General features: G+C 36.5%; 1 protein-coding gene across 1 annotated transcript in view; it reads right to left on the reverse strand.

Moving 5' to 3' along the window:
• LOC109061780 (SNF-related serine/threonine-protein kinase) overlaps positions 1-18658 on the reverse strand; it is a 44818-nt gene that overhangs the window by 20527 nt on the left and 5633 nt on the right. Inside the window, exon 2 of the mRNA XM_042772011.1 lies at positions 15861-16578. Within this exon, the coding sequence (XP_042627945.1) occupies positions 15861-16449 (589 nt within the window). The 5' untranslated portion in view covers positions 16450-16578. The remainder of the gene's footprint in view (positions 1-15860; positions 16579-18658) is intronic.

Genomic DNA, 18658 nt, shown 5'->3' on the forward strand with positions numbered 1-18658 from the left:
TCAAGGCCCCTTCACACAAAGAAAAATTACTATAAATAACTCTAACAATAACTATATTAGCGACCACATCAACGGCTGATAACATTTTGCTTATTATAAGCCTACAGTGCAGTTAAGTAGTCTGTCACTTTAATGCTTGGGTGAATTCTGATTGGCTGTATTATATTATTCTATTGTTATTATATGGTTATATTTATTTAATATGATTATGTTGTATTATTATTTCATGAATAAGCTTTTTTCATTCAAATTTACATTAAAAATGCAAATCGCACTCAATGATTGCTTTGAATGTGCCTTTAAGATGCGCATGTTTTTTTTTTTTTTTTTTTTTTCTCAATGTGTTCGTTTTGGGTGGACCTAAAGTAAAAAGAAAAAAAAAGAAAAAAGAAAACCTTATTTTTTTTAATGCAAAAAGACATTTGGCACAACATTTTGTTATTAAAACATTTACAAAACTGCTTCAGTGCTTTGACAACCACATAACTTTTTCAGAGTCATTAAATTTAAACTTCTTGAAAATGGTATAAGGTTTTCAAAATCAAATGAAACCCAAAAATGCCCTTATAGAAAGAGAGCGAATCCATACTACACACCATCCTGAAGCCCAAGGACCTTGAAATTATTATGCTTTCAAATAAAGATCAGTGTCACAAGGAACATGTCTTGCTCCAATTTTAAACAACGTGTGAACAAATTGAAAGTCAAATGTTCTCGTCTGGTTCCATAGTCAATCTCTAATAACAGATACTTTACATGGACAAAAGGTAGGAACTACACTGACCATTATGAGCATCAGGAAATAGAATGGATGGAGAGCTATTATTTAATAAATCAACATCTGTTTAATTTTGAATGACTGAGGAGAGGGCAGGTTCTGAATCAATGAGCAGCACCCTGTCAGGGCAGAGCATTCCAGACCAACACGCTTAAAGGGATACTCCACCCCAAAATGAAGATTTTGTCATTAATCACTTACCCCAGTGTCGTTCCAAACCTATCAAAAGCTTCATTCGTCTTCGGAACACAATTTAAGATATTTTGGATGAAAACCTGGAGGCTTGAGACTGTCCCATAGACTGCCAAGTAAATAACAGTGTCAAAGTCCATAAAAGGTATGAAAGTTATTGTCAGAATACTCCATCTGCCATCAGACGTGCAATCTGGGTTATATGAAGCGAGGGAACACTTTTTGTAAGCGAAGAAAACCAAAATAACCACTTCAATTCAACAATTCCTTTGTCAACAGTCTCCTCTGTGTGTATCCATATCACCGTTTACTGTGTATGCTCTTCTGTATCATCCGTGCCACAAGGATCAGATTTGCATTTTAGTCTAGGACTAGGTTTAAGCCTATGTATTAAAAATAACAATAATAATAATAATGTCCATTGTTGTTTCAACACTTGACCTGTGCACAACTGTAGCTCAACGTTTAACTCCATCAAATTCAACATGCTGGAAAATGTTGACAAATCATGTGAAAGGGCCTTTATTCACCTGATGGCTGCCTTCAGGCAACTCAACAGATAACTCAGCACACTATTATAACAATCACAATCAAGTTACTGATAGATCATGCCTTTGCCAATTCAATCGAGAAAAGAAATTGCGACAAAAGGCGAACACAAACAAAGACACTGAAACTCTCATTGAGATACTGACATCATAACAATACGAAGACATTCAGAGACAACATCTCTGACATTCACAGCTCTTTGGCACATCAAAAAGATCAATCCAAGCAAAATAAATCAAACAACTCATTTCACCGTCTGAATACTTCAAATATAAAAGCATTTGGCGACAGGGCAATGCCTCAAACACACTCTCTAAAGCTCTAGACAAAGACTAATGGGTTGTGGCCAAACAAAGGGCTCCTTTAGTGCATGAGTCCATCTGTGGCGCTCTGTCTGTCAGCTGTGGATGAACTTCAAATGCAGTTCCCTTATAAAGAAACAATGGCTCAGTCTGTGAAGTCTGCAGTAGAACTGTAGCAAGTCATCAGCAGATGCCATCACCACTACGCCCCTCAGTGACTGAAGTGCTTTTTTGTCAAGCCGTCAGATGCAGCTCTATTCGACGGTTTGCTGTCACAGTGCACTTGATGCCAGGGCTCTACAAGTCATTATGCAAAACTTGGGTTATTTTAACCTCAAAACTGGACAATACTCAAGCCTGGATGCATCTTAGACTGTTACACAACCTTGGCGCTAGAAACGCCTGCACGAAATCATAAAATATTTACAGCATCATGTAATCCAAGATCGATTCGCTAACATGGCGTGCACATACACAGGCAAACCCTAACTGATCTCAAATGGTTTGTTTAAGCCATTCAGTGCCCTGCTGAGCACCTAGAATAACAGGAATGAATAAATGCATTTAAAAATTAGTTCCTTTTATAGTTACATTTAACAATTTAAACGTGACTTTAACAGCTTAAAATATTCATATTTATTTGTTATTTTGAATAGTGATTTATTAACTATATAATTACACACACACACACACACACACACACACACACACACACAAATATATATATATATATATATATATATATATATATATATATATATATATATATATATGTATTTTACATTGCATGTGTGCTGCTAAACATTTCTGTGAGCAATAGATTTTTATTTTTGGCACTGGAAAATCTACAAAAGGTAACAATCTTGTTCTCCAGTTCTCCATCCACTTATGGTATCACCTTCATAAACTCAAAACAATGTCACTTCAGTAATCAATCACTCTTGAATTTCTTTCAAAATGTATAAAACACTTCTATCCTGCATCTGTGCCTGCATTCCTCATGCACATCCTTCATGTCTCCCGCAGTCTTCGCATGCGGCTCTCCCAACTGTTCCATACATGCATAATACGATTGAAAATCAGCATATCAGACCTCTGGGGTTTGTCGTAAACTAGAGCTCTCTATAATTCAGACGAAAAGAGCTCACATGGAAAACTGCAGTGGCCTAATATTCTCAACAATGAATCTGATTACTGCAAGAAAGGGTTACGTTAAAGTAGAAGATCCATTTCAGTACATTAACTCAGGGAGCTTTCAGGAGTGACGGACATGCTCTCATGTTGAACGTGACCAGTGAGCTGTTATTACGTAACTCAGGTGCAACACAGTCTGTATGCGAGTGGTGTGACTTTAAGGCATCTGAAAAATGTACCTGTCAATGCTGTTAAGGTGTTCCAAGTCTTTTTTAAGCACACTGGTATGTGTTTGGTCACTGGCCAAGACAAAATACTCCATATATTCTATATATAGAAGTGTAAAAGAAAAATTTACTGTAATCCATGAAACAGGGCACTAGTGTTGTCACAGTACCAAAATTTCAGTATTCGGTACCAATACCAGTGAAAATCCATGGAAAATCTCTGTACCAATTTTGGTACCAAAGCAAAACACAAAAACATGCAAATTAATTTTGTTTTTTACTATAATTTAATCCAAACTGTGTACATATTTAATTTGAAAGGGATTTTGAATTGTAAAGCCAAAAATAACAAATAAGGTAGCTAAAAAAAAAAAAAAAGGCCAGAACTGCTTTTCTGACTGATATGACACAAACAATGTTAATTTGTACATTTTTTCCCTAATAAAAGTTATAGAAGCATTAAATAATTAATAAAGCAACTTAATTCTAATGCTCATTATATTGGCTTTAGCTGCGCTTATGCTAATGATTAACTACTCTAATAACAGCGTTCATTTCAATCCGACATTCAAATTAAAAGCAGCAGGAGGAGCAGATAGAGGTTTCCCCGGTAACGGCTGTAAACAAATAAGCGCTGAGCCTGCGCTCACAAACACTGCTCAGGCATTACAGGCAAGATTGAATGAAAATGACATCCATAATATTCTGAAGACAGTCGGTTTTCTTCAGAAATACAGTGATATAAAAACACCCGCACCGGGTTAAGACTTTGACACGTGCAGTGCACGTTTATTCAACGAAGTCAACGCCTTTTGGAAAATCTGTTTGTTGCAGTCAGTTCTGATATTTCCTAATGTATGGGAAACACTGTGAAACTTACCTGCTTGAACTCTTTCATTTGATCAGGGTGTCTGTCTTTAAAGTTTTTCGTTAGTTTGGTGTGTTTCCTCCTTTAGAGGTCGCCTCATCTCAGTGCTTTTTGCGCACTTTTCGCACAGTGCATCAAGAACCGGTTTGACCGGGTACTCAGTACCACTGGTACTTAAAAAAAAAAACGGTACTGTGACATTTTCGGGTTTTTTTAGTACCGACTTGGTACCGAAGTACCAGGTCTTGTGACAACACTACAGGGCATAATGTACTGCATTAACAAAATTTAAGGAATAAATTAATTTGCCGTATTTATTATTTTTTTTTAATGGTGTTTTCCCTGTATTTTGTATTTAGCACATTGCATTGTGTTTTTGTTAATGGAAATGTCTGTAAAATTAACAGATAATGTCCTAGCATTATATATATATATATATATATATATATATATATATATATATATATATATATATATATTATAATAATATAAAATAATGTAAAATACTGTCAAATTTATGGTTCTTTCTTATATATATTAAGCCCCGCAGCATGACGAGGAGACCAGATTCCATGTTTATTTTGGACACACCTCCCCTTTTGGACACTTATTTCCCCGTTTTAGGTTAATTTTCTGTTAATAAAAGCCTCTCCGAGGCCTGACGCCACCCCCACTGTGTCTGTTGTTTGCTCCTCCCGCCACATATATATAAAACAACAATATTATATATATAACATCCTGTGATTGCTGACCTGAACCCAAGTAGACCAAGACAATGAGGACTATTTAAGTTTCATGGCAGGGCCTAAGGTTTTTTTTGTATGTTTGTGGCATCTGTGTGCTGTAACTGATGCTCCAGCAGGAACTGAAAGATACAGATTTGTAGCACATCCTTGTTTGAGGGCAGAAGGTTCATGAGAAACAGAAATGCTCTCCCTTCATTTGTCCCATCACCCCCGACCACTATGTGCACTCCTTCTGTGCTTACACAAAATAAAGAGTCCTACTGAAACAAAGGTCAGACCGCTACTGAAAAGACTCACTGTCTAAGAAGAAGAGGTGTGTGTTACTGAACAAGGTAGTTGCGTGCAAAAACATGCACACACAAAACATATGAAGTGCCTAATCACTGCACATAGACACCTGCGACAACAGAGAATACCAACTGGGGAAGGCCAGTCAGTTTTATTTTTAGACATTAATAATGTTCTCAGCTCATGCAACTAGAGGCCAGCAGATGTTGTTTGATATTAACCGAGTCCTCGGAGTTTGGAAAAAAAGCAGATGAACCAAAACATTTAATCTGAAAAGCATCTTCAGGGAAACCAATCTTGATGTGAGCGATGAAGAAAACAACTGGCATCAAAAGCACACTGCAAAATACTGAACACGGCAAATACTGCTGCTTTAAACCACCATGGTACAGTTGGTACAGTTATCTAGCTGGCTAATACATTGTGTGTATAGATGTAGAGAACAATTTGATAATTTTGTATAATTTAGAATGAGTTTAAAATTACAAATTATAAACAACTGACACCATTATTTATTTATTTATTTTCAAATAAAGTGCGTTCATGAACGTAGATGTTGGTTTATGATTAAATAAATTTAGCTGTTAAAATTTCTAGCTAGTGTTCCAGATTAAAACTTGACATAAAAATGTTGCAAAAATATTCATTAATTTACACAAATATATAAATATCCCCCCATCCCCCAAGCAATAATAAGGTGTAGCAACAAAGCAGATAAGGACAATGTGGTAAATATTTTTTTATTTATCTTTTTAAATAAAATATAAAATAGTATTACTATTACAAAAAAAATTTATAGCATTGTTATATTACATTAGTTAAACTTTAGCAGTTAAAAAACTAGCTAGTATAATAAATTAAAAAGTCATTGGGAAATAAAACAAAGAAAAATCTTTATATACAGTACACTTTTTTCCCTGTCATACGTAAATAAATTAAAGGGGTCATATGACGTTGCTAAAAAGAAAATTATTTGGCGTATTTGGTGTAACGAAATGTGTTTATGCGGTTTAAGGTTCAAAAAACACATTATTTTCCACATACTGTACATTATTGTTTCTCCTCTATGCTCCGCCTTCTGAAACGTGTCGTTTTTTTACAAAGCTCATCATTCTGAAAAGTGAGGTGTGCTCTGATTGGCCAGCAATCCAGCGCGTTGGGATTGGCCGAATGCCTCAAGCGCGTGATGAAAATGTTACGCCCCTTACCATACTGTGATGCGTGTCCCGGTCAGAACACCGGAGCGCTGAGACAATAACAATAAAATCCATTACAAACGAGGCATTTGTTGCTTCCAGTGGGAACATAATTATGGATTATAATGACTTGTACTGTGTTTTTATACGTTGTGTTGCATTGTGGCACGTAAACATAAAACCATGTCTGCATTTGTGATCAGAGAAACAACAAACAACAAGCTCTACTCTACATCAGCGGTTCTCAATTCCAGTCCTCACGCCCCCCAGCTCTGCATATTTCGCATTTCTCTCTTTGTTAACACATCTAATTGAGATAATCAGCTCATTAGAAGTGAGCACCGTGCATGACCTGTGTTCCCACTGACATGGTCCCTACAGTGTTCATTGCTCCCTACTCCCTGAGCAGGGGAAATCTGCTGAATTTTACCTCACTTCAGAACATTCATTCATGGATTTTCATCTTACGTCTGAAGCCATAAGAGAAACATACAAAATGTGCAGAGCAGGGGGGCGCAAGGACTGGAATTGAGAATTGAATCATCAGTGGCAAATCCTTTAAATATGTAAACGTACTTACAGTCTGTGAGTCAGAAGCGCCGGCATTGTAGTCTTCTCTCCCAGGATCAAGAAACAGTCCTCTATAAAATGTGCTGCACACAGCTGAATATTTGGGTTGAACTGTTCCCGAACATAAATACAAATACAACTTAACCACTGATTTCTAGTTGTGTCCTCTTTTGGAAGGCCAAACAAAGTATTTTCGCTTTCACAATGAAACAGTGTCTCCACGACATGACGCTGGCGGCAATAGCGAGAATCAAAGGTTAGGATCTTTCTTTGCATGAACATTTGGGCGGAGTTATGCAAATCTTCCCACATCGTGAAACAGACGTGTGCTTCTAACCCAAACATCAAAATAAATCAAATTATCAAACAATCTAAAAATACATATCTGGAACATCGGGACCAAGAAACTAAAACACAAAGTAAATTACAATTGTATCGAACTCTAAAATCAAATTATGAATTGAAAAATTATATTGTGTCAGAGACACAAAGCAGAGATGGATCCTGACCGAGTACAGGCTCAGTGAGCACAGTCTAGCCATTGAGACTGGCAGACACAGAAAAAACTGGTTACCCAGAGAGCAAAGGGTGTGTGGTCAGAGATTGTGACAGAGATGCACTTCCTCCTTCATTGTCATAAATACGTATCCATGAGAAACCTTTACTTCAACAAATTCACCAACTTAAAAAAAGAACTTTACAGCCATTAGTGAAAAAGAACAAATAAAGATACTATTAGGAGAGGGACAGACAGCAGCACTTGCTGTTAGATACGTGTGGATGTGCCACAGCCTGAGAGACAGAAGCTGAATGTGTGTATTGTGTTTGACCTCAGTGTTACCCTACTGTCCACCACAGTGATCCTTAGTGTGTATGTGTGTTTCTATGTAAGTTTAAGACTGTGCTATCAAATGTTCACACGTTATAATTTGTTACAGTTTAATACTTCAGTTATAATATTCCATTATATTATTGTGATGTTCATTTAATTATTATTATTGTTATTATATTTTTTTTTTATGTTTTTGCACATGTATACTAAGCTTTGGCAATATTGTAACATTTACAGTCATGCCAATAAAACAATTTTGAATTTAATTAAAAAAAAAAAAAATATATATATATATATATATATATATATATATAAATAAGAGTCAGGGTGATCTGAAGAAAAAAAAACATTGAGCCCTGAAAGAGTGAGACGCATCAGAACCCCTGCACCTGGAGCCTTTTTCTTCTGTCCTGGTGTCCGGTCTGATGGGTGATCTGAACGGGGGGGCACATATCTCTGGAAAACCTCAAGAGTGCCGGACACACCTGGTTCAACAGCGGCAGCAGGTGTTACCATAGCAACCAGCGGCCTGGATTAATGGCCCTCCGGGTGGACTTCACATTGTACATGCAAAATCAGGAAAAGATGCCACTCTAATCATAGTTCCTCCATTTCCTTTAATAGTCTGCACCATCCATCTCTCACATTTGTGCTCTGTTCCCTCTCTCTCCAGTCCAGAGCTTTAGTGCTGCATAGCACAGAAAAGAGAGACAAGGGAGGAGACAAGGAGGAGGGTAGAAGTTACACCTCACTGCCGTCCCCTCCTTGTGGTGCCAGTGCAGCAGAAGTGACGGGACTCGCGTAAGCGTGCAGGCAGCATATGTGCCTTGCTGGTGCTTTAATTAGTGATTGGGGATTAGTCACTTGGCAACTTTGTCTGGTGAGCTCATAGCACCGGTTCTCCTCTCCAGTAACCAGCTTCTGAGCAGCCAAGAGAGGAGCAGCGTGCTGCTCCGACAGAAAGTATGCATCATTTCCTCTAACACACATGCAAAAGTCCTTCACTGTTAACTAGGCTATCCCAATGCTTGTATAGGGTTACCGCACCTCACAGAAAGACACAATGGCTAGTCAGAGCTGACATCCTGCTGACATTAATCTGTTTTAAGAGCTGGTTAGAGCAGGAATCTTTCTATATATATATATATATATATATATATATATATATATATATATTATATATATATATATTCAAAAAGTTTGAAGTTTTATAAAATGTATAAAATGTTTATTATTATTAATTATTATTATTTTTTAAAGCAATTTATTCCTGTGATGGCAAAGCTGAATTCTGATCATCCATTACCTCCAGTCTTCAGGGTCACTTGATTATTAAGAAATAATTCAATATACTGATTTGGTGCTCAAGAAGCATTTCTTATTTTCGATCATCGATTAATCGTTGACATCCCTAGTTGAAACAGTGATACATATTTTTTATCATTCTTTGTAGGGCTGTGCAATTAATTGAAATCGAATTGCAATCGCGATTTGAGACGTTGCGGTTGTGCTAATCGCAAAGCCTGTGATATAGATGCAATATTTCTCTGTTCCAGACCATATGCATGACTGCCAACCTTGAGTGGCAGGCTTACTAACCAACACAGTGAGCGCACCTCCATTCTCCCCAGTCAGCACTGCTCTAGCCAACTGTGTAAACCCCACCATTTAAAAAAAAAAAAAAAAGCAGGTGAGAGAGAAAATGTGTGATTATGGCATCTACAGGGTCAGATCAATAGTTGGTAAATTAATACTAAAGAAAAATGTATGTAATATGAGATTACTTTAGGTTCGAAATGACAGACACCAGAAAGGTAACGTTAATTTGCAAGAGCTGCGTCACAACACATATCAAGAGCTCCCTTATTGGTTCTGCTTTCAGTACTGGAGAATAAAATGTATATTCTTAGATGTTTTTATTAGTACATGAACATTATCTTGCACATTTTATCTCCCCAACGGATTCTAATTTGAAAGAAGTTTATAATGCATGTTCGCTATTCCCAATTCAGAAGACCGCACACACAGCCTGTGTCTCTGAATGCTTCTCATACTTGCTCCTCTCTGCAGCGTCTCACGGAGGAGGTGTTTACACTCGCCGCACACACGCAGTCTGTCTCATAATACTCTGTTATACTTGAGCACATCTTGCAATAAGTACGAGGTTGATGCAAGCGCACAACCTGTGGCAACTCGCGCCTGGCTCTGCGTTTAAAACAAGTGTAAATTCAGTCTAACTGCTTTGCTAATTTCACTTGGATGAAATGAAACATTCAGCACACTTGTTAAAAAAAAACCAAATACTTAAAAATTAATAAATCAGCCTACGTAACCTATGTAATACTTTAATAATTGACTAAAGTAATACAGTTCTTTATTTGCACAAAGTATACTAATCTTTTCTGTGAAATTCAGTAATTAAGTAAATTCTGTAAAAGTAGTAATACAATTATAATATTCCCTGCTGGAAAAAAACAAAAAAAAAACAATAGAACCTCTCCCAAAACACAATAGAAAATGTAATGGATTTAAAGATTATAATGGGAATTATATTGGCTTTAATGTAAACTATAAAAGTGTCTACTGGTATTTGATGGATTCTATTGGTGGGATGTAATCTAGCAGATGCGAAACAATAGAACCACAGTAATTCCTATTGGAATAATGGCCAAAACACACTACAAAAAGGAATTTTGTAATTGTTTTAATAGAAACCATAAGAATTTCTGTGATGGTTTCTTTTGTTTTTTTCCAGCAGGGAAACGATACTCATACTGTGCTGCACATTATTGACAGATTAAGCTGAAGCTTGGACTTTGCAAAAATCAATTCGCAAATCAAATTGCAATCGCAATATCTGACAAAAAAAAAAAAAACGCAATTAGATATTTTCCCCAAATCACACAGCCCTAATTCTTTGATCAATAGAAAGTTCAAAAGAATAGCATTTACTTGGAAATCATTAAATGGAAATCGTTTGCAACTACATAAATGTGTTTACTGTCACTTTTAATCAATTGATATATATATATATATATATATATATATATATATATATATATATATATATATATATATATATACATACATATACATACACACACGCACACACATACATGTATATAATACTGACCCCAAACTTTTGAACAACATAAACATAAATCCGATGGTACTATGAGCTGTCAGGTGGCCTCAGGTTTTTGACAAGTTTGTGCCAAATCATTTATATATTATAGAATGATTTGTATATAGAAATTTTTTTGAGTGATACTATCCTTCATTCAGTCTAAGTTGCTATTGTTCATACCATTAGCAGCCAAAGGAATAATCCACTGCACTATTCACTTTTGGCAGTTTCATTCTAATGTTTGAAGATGTCTTGATACCAACATATCATTGGTCAATAATAATTTTCATGCTCTAGATATCAATTTCAATATTCTACTAAATACTCTTATTTAAATAGTTGAATATTAATAAACAAATTAAAACAATGGCACACACAGTCTTAAAGTATTACTCAAGTAAACTATGTGCCAAGGTTTTTCAAATCATTATTAGAGCAAACAGACAGTAATGAAGAAATAAATGAAAAGCAGCAAGCGGTCAATGTTTTCTTCGTGCCAATATTGTTGCCTTATTAATATTAATGACATAATAGAGAATGGCAGGCAGGTCTATTAGCCTAATGTACTGCCAAGGCCTAATGTAACGATTCGTTTTGACTGTTTACATCAGTACCGCACCAGGGTGAGAACTTGCATTTGACTGTTCACACCCAAAGCAGCATACCATAAGCTAGGCACAGTCAAATGTCTGCAAATGTCAGCACTCTGAACTTCCTATACTGTAGCAAGACTGGTATTGTTGCTTAAAAAAAAAAAAAAAAAAAAAAAAAAAAAAACTGTATTGACAAAGTACTGGTATTTTTGACCTAACCAAGTAGGTCAAAAATATATAGTAAAAATACCATATTAATGTATTAAACTTTGTCATGATGGTAACATTGCAAAGACATTAAAAGCCATCCAAACTACTTATGCAAATCATGCACTTGTACATTAGATTTACATTTTTCTTACTAAAGATATTGTGGCATAATGTGGAAGTGAAAAATTTGTTTAATTTTGGTTTCATTGTACTAAATGTTGCATTTTTTTTAACCATAAGTCTATAAACCATTAACAAATTACGCAGTAACTAGCGTACGTGCCATTTCATGATGCTCTGATGAAAGTTAACTTCAGATAGAGTCATTTATAGCAGGCATGAGACGCTCTAGGAGATGAACCTGAGCTGTCGACTTGAGCTGAGGGACTCTGCTGGAAGTGTGGAAGAAAGCTGAGAACATTCACACACACACAAGCTGCACTTCAGTGTTCAGTGTGTGTGTGTGTGTGTGTGTGTGACAAAGTTTCCCACAGTGTGTACACGTTTGTCTTTGGTGATGCTTTCAGATGACTGAATGGACATGGTTCTAGATAGATGCAGATAGATGCTAGATAGATGCAGCTATAAGATATAGTTTGTCAGTATAGTCTTATTGATACATTTTAATTTTGAAAGGCAGAATAATGCTGGAATGCAATGTTTCAAACAAACCAAAAGCCTTGTGAACTCTACTGCCATGGAGCCAATAAACCAACCAACCACAGTCAAGACTGAATCTACAGACATCAGTGTTCATGGTTCTGGAATTCAGCTTGTGTTTCCCTTGTTTAGATAATCATACAACAAATCAAACCAAAGTCAACACTACGGAGCTTAAGGAAAACATGGAAAAATTGAGCTTTGCTATAAATAATAAATATTTAAGATTACAAGGACATGTTGATTCAAAGAAGCCACTAGTTTGCCATCACTTTATAAGGACACTTTATTTAATTAACAACATCTAAGCATGCAATTTGCCATGTGCTGCTGGTTACACACTTCTGTGATCTCATTTGATTTGAAATTGGGCCAATATTTAAGACAGAAGCTTTGATTTGTTTGTCAGAGGCAGGTATGTCCCCCTGCATAAAATCCATGTGAATACATGAACTCATATAAAAATAAATGCATGCTAGTCTAATAATCATATGTATAGTCTGTTTCTGAGGTTTATGATTTAAAAAAATAGCTAAACAGACAGTGCTAGACAAATATTGAAGTCTATTTTTAGCATCAATCCAATGAAGGCCTGGACATGTGCAAATAATTTTACACACAATTCATATGATGTTTAATTTCTGACATTTATAAACAATATTAACTAAACCAGCCTCTGATTTATAAATTAATAAATTCAATTTAAATTTGTTCGGTGGATTCTCTATATACTCTAACTAGAGAGTATTTACAAAAAAAAAAAAAAAAACAACCTAACAAAAATAAATTGCACACACTCTTTTTACTTAAATAACCAAAGGAAATGTTTTCAAATCCTGTTGCGCATGGTTTCCCTGACAAAAGATTTGTAAGTAGGTTAACTTGTGTTTGACTTATGCTTGAGTTCAGAATTGACATCTGAAGGAAACAAACAGGATCAAACATGTCAAGGTATGATTCTTTTTAATCAGATATAATCAAGCATCAGACTATTAAGCAACTAACTGGAGTGGAAAAGTCAAATTCCTTTCAGAGTTGCCATCGATTTAAATGATGGAAACTTTCACAAGCCTGTTTTTCTCTTTAGTGTAAAAGTTCATTCATTTTTTTCAAGCCATTCATCCATAGTAGTTGGTTTAAAAAATGTCAATGCAAAGGTAAAAATTTTATAAAAATAAATTAAGGATTGCTCAGGAAAATCAACCATCCAACTAGTAGCAGTCTGTTTCAAGGACAAATGAAAGATACAGGGGTGTAAAATGTGTTCCATTAAATATATCTAGCCATAAACCATTAAATCATATCACAAGATTACAAATACAGCTTCTGCGATTTATGTTTAGACTTATTGTACAAAAACGAATGATAATAAATTTCTGTCCAACATTAGGATCTAACAAAATCTATTAAGTTGGGCCCCTTTCTAGAGTCTCCAAGTAACCCCTGGAAATGATTTAATTATATTGAAAATGAATCCCACTGCTCATCAATTTTATGAAGACGGAGAAGCCAAGGTTAGGACATCTTGGCATGTGTTTCCATTACTGCAGAGAACTCTGCATCCATTAAGCCTGAGTATGTTCCAGATCTCTCTTTTTAAAAGTGTTTGCAAAATGAGCAATTCAATACTGAAGGTCAATGCAAACCATAAGTATTTTGTTAATGCTACTATATCAATTAGCTAAGTTCAGCATGAATAAATAAAGAGCATTACATCTAATGTCTGCATCATATAACATATATATCGTCTTGTAATCTAGTAACATATGAAACAACAAATAGAAGTACGTGCAGAGCAGTAGGTGCTACACACAAGCACAATACAGTGCAATGTTAGACTAATTTTCTCACATATTACAATCTGTGTAGTAATAGCATTTATCCTGGTTTCACCTAATATCTTAATGCGGTTGAGCTGAAATGTTTTGGACTGGAGAAAAAAAAAATTCCAAAAAAAAACAATTACCCCCTTTAAAGAAAAATGTGTATAAAAACAGACAATTGCGAATCAACTAAATTGAACAATATTAGCTTAGCACAGGATTAAACCCATCAGATATTCAACTATCCCTCTCCTGATGTATTTATCTGTATTACAAGAAATTACCACAAACACACGGCCTGACAGTTCCAAATTACACCTCGCTTCACAGCCTGTCTCTGTTTTACAGAGATGCATCGTTCTAGGAGCACAGAGAAGTATTAAACCGTGTACCCAGCCAAACACTGGACGAATTATTATCGATTGGGAAGCAAAAGCAGAAATCACCTCAGCAGGGAAGAGCACAATGTCTATTTGATCACACTGACATTGTCAATAAAGAGTGTTTAATCAGGTCTCCAGCAGGGAAGCTCAGCTCAATCAAAGAGCAGATTAACTGTCCTTCCACCTGCCTGTATAAGGGCTGGAAATACAATTAACCAAAGATGATGCCTCAACAACTGCAGTGGTGTGACAGATAGTTACCATACAAATGTGTGCAGAGATATAGTAAAAATACGGTTTAACTATGCTACCTGTGCTGGAATAATCCTGCACCATGCATGGAAATTAAAGCTTTTCAGCACAAAAACACCTATTTTCTATGGATATTATGATATTACACTGATAATACAAGTGGTTGTATTTAGTCTTCATCAGTGACCATGGCTCAAGCAATTCATTAAATGAGGAGGCATTATCTGATTTGCATATTTTATATCAAGTGCTAAAACAATGACATCAGCCAGCACAAATCACTTTTGATCATCTTGGTCTTAGTGAGGCAAAGCCAAGCTTTGGCTACTTAGAAAGGAATCTTTCTTTCATTTCCCTGCAATGGCCAGTCCATGGATTTGAGCTTTGCATGCCCTGACATGCCAAACACCTCTACCACCTCTAAGCCTTGGAAAGGTTAGGTCCCAGCCTGCATACACTTGCACGCTTGTGTTCATTATCTTGAGGAGCTAACACAGCATTGATGAAAGGAATCCACCAACGCACTTCAAGAAGCCATGGCCTAATGATCCAGAACTTGAAGCTCAAATAACAGTTCCTCTTCATAACTGACAAGAACCACACTTGGTCTATCTAGGGTTAAGAGGGTTGTTCTGACATGTTTTCTGATAAAGAGGTTAAGGCTTGTTTTTGGCAGCAGTATGGAGATGCCTTACAGTGACAGATAATTCAATAAATCAATAGATCATGCTGCTGTTAAACCACTGATCAGTACTGCTCATACTGGGACAGTTTACCATACAGCAAATGCATGCATGTAGAAACAGCTAACACGCTATTTTCATGCTATATTAATTTTTCATTTCTGGGAAATTGGATTTGCCAAATTCCTTGCAATTGGTTTTCATTTTAGTTAACAATTATAACTGTGAATACAATTAATTTGAGTATGGTGGTTAAGACAGTTTCCTCAACCAACCGTTATGAACATTATGGCAAACAACATCCTTAACACGTGATAAAATCACTGCAATCCTAAAACAGTTTTTCAAGACACTAAAATAATGAGGAAATCAAATGTGCATAGGCATTTGTTCGTTTTGAAGGAATTACTGAGCGGAGTTTAAATCCAGAGTTACAAACACACTTACCCACAGCAGGTGCATCATACTCATCTCCCAGCAGGATCTCAGGGGCAGAATAAGCCAGCGAGCCACAGCTGGTGGTGAGCTTCTTTCCCGGCTGAAACTTATTACTGAAGCCAAAGTCGGTGAGCTTGACCAGGCCCTGTTTCTCAAAGAACACCACATTCTCTGGCTTCAGGTCACGGTGAACCACATGCAACCGGTGACAGTACGAGATGGCGTGCACGATCTGGGCGAAATATTTCTTGGCCAGCTCCTCTTTCAGTCCCTCCTCGTGCTTCATGATGTAATCAAACATGTCACCACCATCGCCAAGCTCCAAGATCAGGTAGAGCTTTGTCTGCGTGTCAATGACCTCGTAGAGCCGAACGATGTTGGGATGCTGGACCAGTTTCATACAACGGACCTCCTGGAACAGGTGACCGGTCGCGACCGTGTCGAGCTTGGTCTTGTCAATCACCTTGACTGCCACTTTTTCGCCGGTGAAGACGTGACGCGCTAGTTTGACCACGGCGAAATGGCCACGGCCGAGCGTCTTGTCCAGGTCATATAGTCCAGCGATCTTTCCGTCGTACCCGCGCTTGATTCCCGCCATGATTGCTGGTCCTCCGGTGGGATGGAGGGGGGAGTGGCCCCTGGGGGAGGGGTCGGGGTTAAACCGGAGGGAAAATCCAGCTCACTTCAGCACATTGGCTGGTGACGGCAATCCCATGATGGCAGGTTCCTGTTAATCAGAGATACACAAGTACAAAAATGATTCATAAGAACGCAAACAGTTGTAAACTGCACAATTATCGCTTAATAACATTTGTAATCTTGCATGCTTACACCACACTGAAAACCTTAAAGCTCTGTGTGGCCCAATGGTTTGCCCAAATCAGAAAATGTCACTTTAACATCAGTGTGAACATACAAAAACATTTTATAAATAAAGACACCAATTTTATATCATTGTAACTTTGCTTTCCATACATTTTAAGTACTTCTTCATATAAAACAGCAAAAACTATAGTCTGAGAAAGTTCAAACATGATTAAAGGCAAGTGAACAGTCAGTAAAAAAAGAAATACACAATTTACAAGCATAGATAAAATAAACAGTAGTATTCAGGTACAGAAATTTAATAATTAAGTGTAAAATAACACTGCACGGTGTCCACTGTATGAATTAAATTTAGATTAATCTTTCTTATAGCTGTTTTGTTGTTTGATTAACATTAGTGGCATATTCAGCAGCACGTATTTATAGTCTGCTGTCCCTTTAAATCCAACCGCACGGATCCAGTATAATGATACACATCCGATTACTTTCTCAGCTGTTCACATGTATGTGTGTATGTGTCTGTTCAAATATGAGGAGATGTGAAAGGATGAATTAACTCTGTGTTCGTGCGCCGTCTGATACGCGTCACTGTGTCCATGCACGCGCTTTGCACATGTGCGCCAGAACTGAAGAGACGCTGTGCAAGATGCAGCTTGTGCACGCACTTCAGATGTGAGTCAGACAGCAAGACGAGACGGCAAAGAGTTGTTTTCTGCAACTTACTGCACTTAACTCTTTTTAACATCAAGCAATTCTCTGCTATATGCGTCGAACTAAAACTTTGACCTTTTGCAACGTTTTGATTTAAGTAGCCTATTATTAAAATGATTCAGATATCGCACATCCTTGCGATATGCATATTGCGATATTAACATTTGCGTTATTTCGATATATTGTGCTGCCCTAGTTCTAAAACTCTTTTTCTATCCATAAATATTATGGTAAATATGACATCTGACAAATAAAAAGACAGCTTTAAAATTGTATTTATTTTTAGGTAGCTGCAAAAAGATTCTTCACCAGAGAAAACTATATATATATATATATATATACAATATATATCTACACACACACACACACAAACACACAGAGAGAGAGAGAGAGAGAGAGAGAGAAAGAGAGAGAGAGAGAGAGAGAGAGTATACAAATACAATAATACAAATATACAAAAAAAATAATACACAAATCAAAAGTCAAGTAAAGGCTTTTCTGAAATATGTTATGTGAGGAATGTAAAATCAACTAGTTATGCTTGCTCTCAACATATATAATATGTTATGTAAGGAATGTAAAATCAACTAGTCATGCTTGTTAAACTGTATAAAGGTCAAATAGTTTACTTTGACCAATCAGAATTAAGCATTGCAGAGACAAACACAGTAACCAATGTGTTTTACTCCAGTTTAAGAGCCAATTTTAACTCTTTATTCTAGTTGCAATAATAAAGGATTCAAATATTTGTATTGCCAAACAGCAGACTGCATTGAATATCAGAGTACTCCCATCATGCCAAGCAGCCACAGAGTACTTCCACTGCCACAAGCCTTCAACATGGACCATCATAGATTTGTATTGATTTCCTCTCGTTAGTGAAAAAATAAAAGCCACAAGTCTGCCAAGTAAGCTGGTGCTCCAGAGGAGAGGCTGCCTCTTAAAAGGGCTGATTCAATTTTAGTGGCATTAACTTCAGGCCAGTGCTGGAGAAGACTGCCATGAGAGCTACATGACTTTCACATGTTCGTACCATCCAATACTCCATATCTCCAAAAATCATGTCACACATCAGAAAAAGATGAAGTATAAAATGAATGAGATTACCTAAATGCTAAATTATTATTATAACAGCACTGCATTTTACATTTTCTGAAGGAAATTTGAGATGTTCTTACATTCAAAATTGAAGACAGGTGTTTAGAGTGCTATTTAACAAGTTCGTGTTACTAGTTTGTTGCTGGTCCATTCTGAATTATATGAAATTCTGC

The sequence above is a fragment of the Cyprinus carpio genome, chromosome A16, assembly GCF_018340385.1.
Source record: "Cyprinus carpio isolate SPL01 chromosome A16, ASM1834038v1, whole genome shotgun sequence".
In the NCBI taxonomy this organism is placed as follows: domain Eukaryota; kingdom Metazoa; phylum Chordata; class Actinopteri; order Cypriniformes; family Cyprinidae; genus Cyprinus; species Cyprinus carpio.